The 11,445-nt window shown below is 39.1% G+C and overlaps 1 protein-coding gene across 1 annotated transcript in view; it reads left to right on the top strand.

The window, feature by feature from the left end:
- The window catches only part of CSTF2 (cleavage stimulation factor subunit 2), a 41,447-nt gene that overhangs the window by 17,409 nt on the left and 12,593 nt on the right, over positions 1-11,445 (top strand). Inside the window, exons 8-11 of the mRNA XM_014582695.2 lie at positions 7,232-7,294; positions 9,794-9,853; positions 10,037-10,138; positions 10,502-10,643. Of these exons, the coding sequence (XP_014438181.1) occupies positions 7,232-7,294; positions 9,794-9,853; positions 10,037-10,138; positions 10,502-10,643 (367 nt within the window). The remainder of the gene's footprint in view (positions 1-7,231; positions 7,295-9,793; positions 9,854-10,036; positions 10,139-10,501; positions 10,644-11,445) is intronic.

Genomic DNA, 11,445 nt, shown 5'->3' on the forward strand with positions numbered 1-11,445 from the left:
CCCACATAGCTGACCTTGGTTCAAGTCCCAGACCTGGCGGCTTGCTTTTTCACTTTCCCTTTTCCTCTCTCTCTCTGTCCCTCTGTAGTCAAATTAAAATAAATAAATAAGGTTAAATGAAGTATTTCTTTAAAAAAAATAAACTCATGAGAACAGACAAAATACGTAGTCACACTTAGTATGTTTGACAGACATAAAATTGCATTTTAATCAGTATAATCTGACCGAACCACAAAAGGGATAAAAACCTAAAAACTTCACATTTGTTAAAAGCGTGTAGACTGGCTTGCTGGAGAGAAACAGTAGGCACAGCCACACTGCAGTCTTTTCTTTTTCACTCTCCTCTTGGGATTTTTGGCACACACACACATAGATGCCTAGTGTGATTGTCAAGCTGCTGGGTCTAGGACTAGACCTGTGGAGTCAGCCATGTGGGATCCAGCACCTTAACTTCCATGCCACCTGCTGGCCCCAAGAAGTAATTTTTTTTAAAAGACATTTCTGCAAACTCATGCTTTTAATTTGTATACTATATACTATAGTTAAATTATTTTTCAATGAAAGATATAGGTTCTGTGTCTTATACATTTTTGAGTTGTAGGTACCTACTCTAAAATATCATAAGCTGTAAGGTGATTCTACTGCATATGACAAGTATGCAACCCAAGACATATGAGGATTACATGAGTTGAAAAATACTGAGACTGGTCTATTCCCTATTTAGTGAAACAAGTAAACTGAGCACATGCTTCAATGTCACAATAATATCAACTTGCTATAAAAGTTTCTAAGTGTCTGCTCTCCATTTTATTACTTACCTTGTCATGAACCATTAACATACAGTTTATAAATTAGCACCATTTGCCAACCACACTTTGAGTAACATTGTGTTAATCAATAAAAATGAAGGTTATTGAAGAATTAAATAATGAAATCAGAGAGCTTCATTTAAGATATATTGAGAGAACCTTATATCTTTTGACTAGGGAATACACTTCTCCCACTGCTGCTACAAAGTGACCATTGAATAGTTTTTTTAAAAAATGGCATGTACTTTGCCATAAAATAAAATATTAATTAAATCTTTTAAATGAATGGCCAGCATATGGTACGAAGGCTGATGTGGCTGGATCCTACATGGCCAGCTGCACAGTTCGAGTCCCAGACTTAGCAACTTGAAAATCAAGCAGGATGTGTGTGTGCACACCCCCAAAATCCCAAGAGGGGGATCTAAGAGAAAAGGTTGCAGTGTGGCCATCCTCCCTGAGGGTGATTTCTCAGTTTCCCTTGCTCTGTGGTGAGTGCACATACTCTATAGCAAAAACTTTTTAAAAATGGAGATCTTGGGACCAGCAGTTAGAGTAATGGCTATGTCACTGGACTCCCATGTGGTTGACCATGGTTTGAGTCCCGGACCCGGTGGCTTAAACTCACACTGGGCACATGTGCATGCATGCCCAAGATCCCCAGAGGAGAATGGAGGAGAAGGGATTGCGGCATGGTCATCCCCCCTGGGGGGTGATTTCTCACTTTCCATCTCTGTCTTTCTGGCGAGTGCATGCGCCCTATAGGAAAAACCTCTCAAAAAAAAAAAAAGTGGAGATCTGAGGCCAGCAGATGGTGTAGCAGTTATGTGTCTGAACTCCCACATGACTGACTGTGAGTCAAGTCCTGGACCCGGTAGCCTGAAAATCATGCTGGGCACGTGTACATGCATGCCCAAGATCCCAGGAGAAGGGATGGTGGCATGGCCATCCCCCTTGAGGGGTATGATTTCTCACTTTCCCTCTCACTGTGTCTATCTGTCTCTCTTTCTGTCTGGTGCACATACACACCCTAAGGCAAAAACCTCTTTTTAAAAAGTGGAGATTTTACAGAGTACATTCTTTGATTGTATGCCAGTAAAATTCAAAATAAAAGGTGACAGAACAAAAAAACTTTACTTGGAAAATTAAGGAACATTCTGTTATTAATTCTGAGTTAAAGAGGAAATAAAAAGAAATGTATAAGGTATCTAATAGACAATAGGAAACACAGTTGTCTCCCATTATGGTTTCAGTTAACTGTTGTCAACTATGGTCTGAAAAATTTTTTTTTTATCTTACTTAACTTTATGTATGTATATATGTACGTATTTTAATTTGACCAGAGAGGGACAGAGAGAGAGAGAGAAGTTGAGAACGCAAGCCACCAGGTCTGAGACTCAAACCAGAGTTGGTCATGCAGGAGACCAGCACCCTTAACCACGCCACCTGCCAGCCCCTGGTCTGAAAATTAAATGAAAAATTCCAGAAATAATTTATAAATTTCTTTTTTTAAAGATTTATTTATTTCTGCCATGAATGAGACAGAGACAGCACCCCCAACAATGTCTTAATGCCACTATTAACCCCCAGCTTTAGCCAGCCCAGATCATGGCCGCTTGGCGAGGTCTCTGGATGCAAAGCTGTCTAGAGCTGTCTTGTGTAGTCAGCCTCACAAAGTGTTGCATTTAATGGTGTGTCACCTTCAGCCCCCCCCCCCCCCCCCAACACAAATAGATTACACATTATGAATAGCATGAGGAAATCTCAGGCTGTCTACTTCTTCCTGCTCAGGGTATGAATCATCCCTTTGTCTAGCATATCTATGCTATATATGCCAGCTACTTATTACTTAGTAGCCACTTTGGTTATCAGATCAGCTGTCACAGTATCATAGTGCTTGTGTTCTAGTAAATGTAGCAGTTGCCCTCAAAGTGTAAGAGTAGCAATAGTGGCATGTTATGTACAGTTGGCCCTCTGTGCCCATGGATTCCATGTCTGTGGATTCAGTCAATCACAGGTCAAAGATACTCTCTTGTTAATGACATGTACTATGTAGTTAGGCCGACAATGATTGCCTCTGTAATGAACATGTACAGACATATTCCTTGTCATTCTCTCAGCAGTACGATATAACAACTACTTACATAGCTTTTATATTCTATTTGGTATTATAAGTAATCTAGATATAATTTCAGTTACACAGAAGGCTATGGACAGGTTATATGCAAATATCATACTATTTTATATAAGGGACTTGAACATCTGCAGATTTTGGTAGCAGTGGGTAGGGGATATGAAGGAAGTGTATCATATAAGCAACCTCCACACATACCGAAGGGCAACTGTAATTATTTTATTTTAGTATTAGTTGTTATTCTGAATCCCTTACTGTGCCTAATTTATTTATTAAACTTTATCATAGATATGTATAGAAAAATAATATATAGGGTTCAATATCATCCACATTTTTGGACATCCACTGGGAGTCTTAGAACATATCCCTGTATATATGCTTCATATAAAAAAGTATGGGAAATGGTGAAGACATTATTTAAAGGAAAATGATATTCTTATATGTCTATATTTCAAAAATATACTTAAAACACTATTTTTAGAGATATTTTTGCCATAGGGCACACGTGCTCGCCAGAGAGATAGTGAGAAATCACCCCCCGGGGAGATGGCCACTCTGGAGTCCCTTCTCCACCATTCTTCTCTTGGGATTTTGGGAATGCATGTACACACACCCAGTGTAAGTTTTGAGACACAGAATTAGGGACTCAAACCAAACTATGGTTGACTACATGGGAGTCCAGCAACATAACCATTACACCATCTGCTGGTCCCTTAAAGCATTTGTTTTAAGAAATAAAAAAATTATAATACCAAGAAGAGGGAATTAATAAACATAAAAGTTGAGAGTAAGTGTAAAAGCAATGTAAGTAAACTTCCAAGTGATACTTTTGTAAGTTAATAGCATTTACACTTTTGAAGTTATTAAAACTTGATCAAGATTTTTGAGGCAGTCTGCATACAAAGCTCTGACAGTTGATGAGAAAGGAGAACCAATCCAGTAGAAAAGAACAACAACAAAAAAAATGAGTAGGCACTTTATAGAAGAGCAAAATCAAAATGGCCAGTAGGGACCAGTGGATAGCGTAATGGTTACGTTGCTGGACTCCCACATAGTTGACTGTGGTTCAAATCCTGGACCTGGCAGCTTAAAACTCACGCTGGGCATGTGTGCATGCATGCCCAAAATTCCGAGAGGAGAAAAGGGATTGCAGTGTGACCATACCCCTGGGGGCTGATTCCTCACTTTGTCTCTTTCTCTCTCTCTCTCTCCGGTGAGCACATGTACCCATATAGCAAAACTCTTAAAAAATAAATTGCCAAATAAAAACAAATTTACTTAGAACCAGGATTATAAATTACATATAACAATGTGATTTTATTTTACTTATACTCATCAGATTAGCAAGGTTTTCAGAAAGATGATATTTAATTTGTCGCAAGAAAATGATGTTCATACATTGCTGATGAAAGTGAAGGTTTTTAGCCTTTTAAGAAAGTAGTCTACTATTAAAAATTCATATTCATTGGGACCAACAGGTGGCGTCGTAGTTAAAGTGATGGACTCCCACATGGCCAACCACAGTTCGAGTCCTGGACCCAGCGGCTTGAGGATCACACCAGGTATGTGTGTGTGCGAGCCCAAAATCCCAAGAGGAGAATGGAGGAGAGGAGATTGCAGTGTGGTCATCCCCCCACCGGGCGGTGATTTCTCACTTTCTCTTTTTCTCTGTCTCTCTATGGCAAATGTATATACCCTATGGGGAAATAAATAAATAACACACACACACACACAGAGAGAGAGACACTACACATTAACACACACATTGTGATCCACCAGTTCCACTTCTGGAAATCTAGTCCATACATATAAAAGTACCATTTTGTGATGATCAATAATACGAGAAATTTTGCCCACAGTACCTTCTGCCATCCCTTTTCTCAGATCTTAAATCTGTATTATTTTGGTGACTGATCTGGATAGAATGAATAGAGTAGACTCTATGGCTAGAAAAGAACTTTGACAACACTTAGACCAGTGGTTCTCAAACTTCAGTGTCTGTTAACATCACCTAAAGGGCTTCTGAAACACCCTCTACTTCAGTAGGTCTAAGTCAGGCTCCTTAGAATTTACAGTTCTGTACAATTCCCTGATGATACTGATGCTGATGGACTGAGGACCACATTCTGAGAACCACTGGTTTAGATCGACTCAGACCCTTTACAAATAAGGCACTGTGCTATCAAATCACTTATCAAAATCATAGTTACTTAGTAGCAAAGGCAGGATTAGCTCCAAGTTTTTCACATTCTTAGTCCATAGTTCCTTAGTATTTGGCATATTAAATAGAATAGAGAAGTATAATATGTACATACTGTTTTAGGGAAGTATTGATAATGAACTAAGAACAGATCAGCTGGACTTTTCTCTCCCTTACAGCATATTTTAGTCCTTTGAAGAAAAGACAGTCATTGCTATGTGGGAAAAACCAGACACAGACTTGTGGTGTATGGTCTTTGTATAGCAGTCATCATACCCCAGCTGGTTAGAGTAGATCATTGGTTTTCAACCTTATTAGACCCAGTCTTCTCTTTTTATAACAGATCTTTGCAATGACTACTTATCCTGAAAGAGATGGACAAATGATATAACCTATATAACAAGATTTTTTAAAAATTAGTATAATAGAGGCCTGCAGATGACACAGTGGTTACATTGCTGGACTCCCATATGGCCTACTACAGTTCGAGTCCTGGACCCAGTAACTTAAAACTCATGCCAGCTGTGTGTGCATGTATGTCCAAGATCCCAGGAGGAGAAGTGATTGCAGTGTGGCCATCCCCCCTAGGGAATGATTTCTCACTTTCCCTCTCATTGTCTCTGTCTGTCTCTCTGGCAAGTGCACATGCCCTATGGCAAAACCTTTTATAAAAATCAGTATGATGAGGGAACCAGCAGTTAGCGTAATGGCTATGTCGCTGGACTCCCACGTAGTCGATCGCGGTTCGCTTCTCGAACCCAGTGGCTTACAACTCACGCCGGGTGCGTGTGCGTGCATGCCCAAGATCCTGAGAGGAGAATGGAGGAGAAGGGAATACGACGTGACCATCCCCTCTGGGGGGTGATTTCTCACTTTCTGTCTCTATGTCTCTCTGTCTGTCTGGGAAGTGCATGTTCCCTATAGCGAAAATCTCTCAAAAAAAAAAATCAGTATGATGTCTTTTTTTTTAAAAGAGGGATTTTTGCTATAGGGTGCATGAACTCACTAGAGAGACACAGACAAGGGGACAGAAAGTAAGAAATCACCCCCCACCCCTGGGGGATGGCCACACTGCAGTCCCTTCTCCTCTGTTCACCTCTCAGGATCTTGCGCACACACGCCTGGGGTGAGTTCTAAGCTGCTGGGTCTGGGACTCAAACCACAATCGATTGTGTGTCCAGTGACATAACTATTATACCATCTGTTGGTCCCCAGTTTAATGCATTAACTATAATATAAAGGAGAAATGAAAGGACATTAATTTGTAATAAAAATTTTAATATGAAAGAATTCATGCACAAATACAAAATACACAACTCAGGTGTTTATATCTACACCGTGAATGTAAAAGCCAAAAATGTAGATAGATATAAGCATGTTACTTTGGCAGTTCAAATACTGCAATGACTTGTCATTGCCATTGGTGGTAAGATTTTCTGAAATGGTGAAAACTCATGATAAAGTTCTTAAATTGTATTACCTATAATTTATTCAATGATACAATTTCTGGAAAATTCAGCAGCAATATATTCAAACAGTGCAGAGAACCTTTTTATTTATGAATGAGACAGGCTAAGTTCAGATGACTTTAAACAGGTTTGCATTGTTATGAATATTCAGTGAGATATTTGAAAGTTTTGCAAGGCACAGGGTAATTTTGGTTTTGTGGGACTGTCTCATACATTGCAGGACATCTAATATCTCTGGCACCTTCTCATTCAATTTCAGCCATGTCCCCACAAATCTGTGTTACAACCAAAACAATATACTCACACATTTACACAATACCTTGGGACCAGTACATCCTCTCAGGAGAGGAGGTCCATAGGTAAGTGGCATTGTTTTCCCGTATGATAGAAAAAACGTTCTGCCAGGGTTTTAGTAACCTCATGAAATGAACACTTTTCTCTCACCAACGCATAAGGTATACTAGCAGACCCCATCTCTATATAATAGCATTATTGAATGGTAGTTATCATCTTTCTTTGTAGATTTCTACTTTTGAGGCAGAATTAGGAAATTTGTAAATTCAGCCCTTTTCTAATTATTTCTACTGTTTCTTTTTTTTTTTTCCTCCTATTTATGTTCTAGGAGGACTGCAGACCCAGGTTGGAATGCCAGGAAGTGGATCTGTATCCATGGAACGGGGACAGGGTAAATAAATACTAATGTCTGATTAATGTGAACCAGATTTAGAAGTATTCAATAACTGCACTACTATGGCAGCCACTAACCACTGGTGGCTATTTAAATATTAAGTTGATAAAATAAGTTAGAATTAAGTAAAATTTAAAACTCAGTTCCTTAGTCACCCCCAGCCACCTTCCAAGTACTAAGTAGTCACATATAGCTAGTGAATACCATACCAGACATTGAAAATACAGAACATTTCTATTGTTATAGAAAGTTGTATTGAACAGTGCTGGTCTAGACTTACTACTTACTCAGAGCCCAGCTCTGTAAAAATTGATGGTAAAGCAAATGGATCCTTTGTTTTCTGATAGTCTAATGGTTTTACTGACATGTTTTCTCTCCCTCTACGTATATCTATTGACCAAGTAAGAGCATATAATATGTATCTGGGTATGTAGCAATAGAAGACTAGATTTGAATATCAGAGAAAACTGGAAGGGAATCGTAGGTCCATGAAGTATACTTGATAAGTTGTACTGTGGCAGTAACACTGTGGAAAATAGCAGCAGCCACTCCCAAATCTCTTATTTCTCCAAGTTAGTGGAGTTTGAAGGAAAAGAAAATGCAGTAGTCCAGTTGAAATCGATGTTCAGAGGAGAAAGGGATAGAAAAGAGAAGGAACCGAGTATACACTTCATGCCAGGCCCTTTAATTTTCATAAACTATTTTGTGAATTAGGTGGCTGCACTTTATTGTTAATAGGTAAAGGAATAGAGTTTACAGAGTTTTAAGTTACTTATTCAAAGGGACAAAGTAGGGGCCAGCAGGTGGCATGGTAGTTAAGGGCACTGGACTCCCACATGGTTGACCATGGTTCCAGTCCCAGACCTGGAGGCTCTCCCCCCACACAATGTTTCTCTGGAAATATTAAAATAATATTTAAGTTAAATAAATAAAGTTAAATAATTCTTTTTTAAGAAAGGGAAGACAAGGTAAGTAAATACCAATGTCTGAGTAATATGGACTACATTTGGTGCTCTCATCTTCTCGTTCAACTAGTAAGTGACAGAACTAAGATTTAGAAATTTCTTATTCTAAAATCCGTTTCCTTTCTGTCACTTCCACACTGCCTTTATTAACTAACTACCCAAAACATTCTTTAATATCTTCTACTCTTATTCACTCGGTCCCTGTGATGGAAAGAGATTGCTTTAGACAAGCATAGAGAGGCTTCAGTTTTTTCTTCTTGGCATATGACCTTTAAGTGACCCACCTAAATAGCAAAATGCTAAGATTCAGTCCTGTGGTTTGTATACTAAGGTTGGTTGCTGAAACGAGAGAGCTGATCATTTTTTTTCTCGTTAGATGTCTGACAGCAGGACACACTACTGGTCAAATCCTTTCTCTGATCATCCCATGTTTTTGTGCTTTTGTGCATCTCCCCCCACCATGATACCACTATTGGTAGATTTATGCGTACCCCCAAAATATTTTACTGAGAAGGGATTAGGCCTTCGTTCTTACTGCTACATCTCCCTGGGCCTTCGGTTGATCATCAAACCTGAGCTGATTAACACATGCTTCCACAAGACATCTTCTTATGGTTAACTTCATGTTTCTTGTCAAAAAGTTAAGAAAGGGAAATGACTCATGTTTTGAAGGTATTTCAAGGATGTCTCCATGAAGAGAGAAAATGAGATGAGCTCTTTTTTATAGTTTACTTCAGAGGAAGCAAGAATCTTTTTAATTTTACCCAGTGTGTCTTTTCCTGGAATCCATGCTGCTTTTGCACATTTGTAATGGTAAAAGGAGACGGTGAGATACTTGCAAAGATACTTCATGTTTCTTAACCACCTTTGTTTTGTGTTGGTGTCCTTGTTAGTTTTTGCTTACTATTGTCATGATGTTTATTATCAAAGACTTTCTGGGGCAGAGTATTTCTTATGGGATAATACTCTGTTTTCATCTGAAATTCATTCACAGCATTTCCCCATTTGACACTTTTGATAACAGATATTTTTGTCCTTTAAATATGATAAAATACTACTACCTCATTTCTGTTTTCACCTCTCCAGAACAAATCTCATCTTCCAATGTCAGTGCTATTTCTTTTCATGCTTTGCATGAAAATATGTTTATGTTCTTTGCTTAATTACAACTTCAAAACCATCCTTTTTATATTTTGTCTTTTCTATTTTTGAAATGGTATAAGGAGACTTAGGGGAAAACATAGTAGCAAAGGTGAAAATAAAAAATGACTGACTATTGCTGCTCAGATAAAACCAGTGACCTATAGATTTTCTTTTAGGAAGCTATCTGTTCAAAATGGAACTGTTTCAGATACCCGATGGAACTCTTACAGTTCAGGAAGGTTTTATAGCCTGGAGCAAGCTAATAAACCTTTCGCTTTTTAACGTACGTGTGCAAATCACCAGGCTCCATATGTGTGTATTTCAGTGTGTGTGCACAAGCTATTTTAAGTGTCTGCTCTTTCTCCTTTTGAACTTACTGCTTACCTAGGAACCCTACAGCACTCGCCCGTGGGACCCGCCGGGCCTGCTTCAATTGAGCGAGTTCAAGGTACCCATTGTATCTGCGGGTTTCCTTTGGCTTGTGGTGTTCAGGGTGGGACGTTGAGAGGAAAAGAGCTGCTTGGCAGTCATCCTCACGTTCAGAGCCCAAAAGGGTACTGTTTTGGGTTTGTTTTTTTTTTTAACATTTTCCTGTTGAGGCCACAAGCCTAAGATTGACCTCTTCACACAGGGCAGAGAACATGGATGATATGGGCATCTGTCCGAGGCTGTACTCCCTCCCTACTGGTGTCAGGAGGCTTGGATGGAATAGCAGTCTGTAAGGAGACAGCGGGTTTTTGCAGAGGCATGGCAGTGTTCACATATGCCAAGACCCTTCCTCTCTTTTGTGACTCTGGTCCTTGAACTAAGATTGATTAGAAGGAAAACCAGGAACCTTAGTTTCTTCAGGTGGCAGTGCTAGTCCTTGGCAGGTTGCTCCCCAGTTTGCTCTTTTTATAATTCCATCCATACCTCTGACATGGCACAGATTCTGCCTATACCCTGCTTCTGTTCTTGAGCTGCAAGAGGATTCTGCTGTGGTGAGGTTTCACCCACTCTAAGGTGTCTTAATTATGTCGTCAGTGGTGTATAGAGTCATTTCTTGTTTCCTCCTGTGTCCTTCACAGCAGTAACTCCTTGTTTGTTTCCCTGTCAGTGCCGCTGCAAGACCCCAGGGCAGCCATGCAGCGGGGACCCTTGCCTGCCAACGTCCCAACTCCTCGAGGTCTCTTAGGAGATGCTCCAAATGACCCACGGGGAGGCACTTTACTTTCTGTAACTGGAGAAGTAGAGCCCAGGTAATACCAACATAGAAGGAAACAGTCTGAGAAATAAGGACTTTTCCCCCTGTTTTGAGAACAACAAAAATAAGTTTATTTTTGTACCTGTTAAACCTGTTTGCCTACTTCAAGATAAATAAATGTTTATGGGCACTGTCCCAGATCAAGCAGAACTTTTACTTGGGCCTGAGGCTTTGAGTTAATCATTATTGCTGTTTTTGAAATGGGTAATTCTAGTATGGGGAGATCTTCAAAAAGATCTGGAAAATTTGTATTATGAATAAACTTTACAAGGATTTCAAAAACTTCTTGCACCAAAATAAACTTATACTTTAATTCTTTTTTTCCACAAACTTTTTGAAATTCCCTTGTATACATACAAAAACGGGGAAAACTTCTGATAACAGAAATGTTAATACTAGTAATAACAATAACAATTGCTGTTAATAGGAATCATGCCTCTGCCTCTGCTCTAAGTACTTTTCTTAGAACATCTCATTAAATATACCCAACAGCTCTGTGAGATGGATAGTCTCATTTTCTAGATAAAGAATCTGAGGAATAGAGAAGTTAAGTTAAATATACCCAAGATCAATCCTAACCTGTTTTCTGGCTTTTAGGCTTAAGCAAATTTTTCTTAACTTTTTTTTATCTTGACTCATTAAAGCTAAAACTGGTTTTCTTGAAATTAAAAATAATAATAATAGCAAACTAAAGAGTGCAGGAGAAAGGTAGGCAGTGGGGAGGGAGGAGGGAATCAAGTAGGAAAAAGGAGCAGAACATTTAACAGACACAAAATGGAAAATTGCTGATAATAATG

This window comes from Tupaia chinensis, unplaced genomic scaffold (assembly GCF_000334495.1).
Source record: "Tupaia chinensis unplaced genomic scaffold, TupChi_1.0 Scaffold143746_1, whole genome shotgun sequence".
NCBI classification, from domain to species: Eukaryota; Metazoa; Chordata; class Mammalia; order Scandentia; family Tupaiidae; genus Tupaia; species Tupaia belangeri.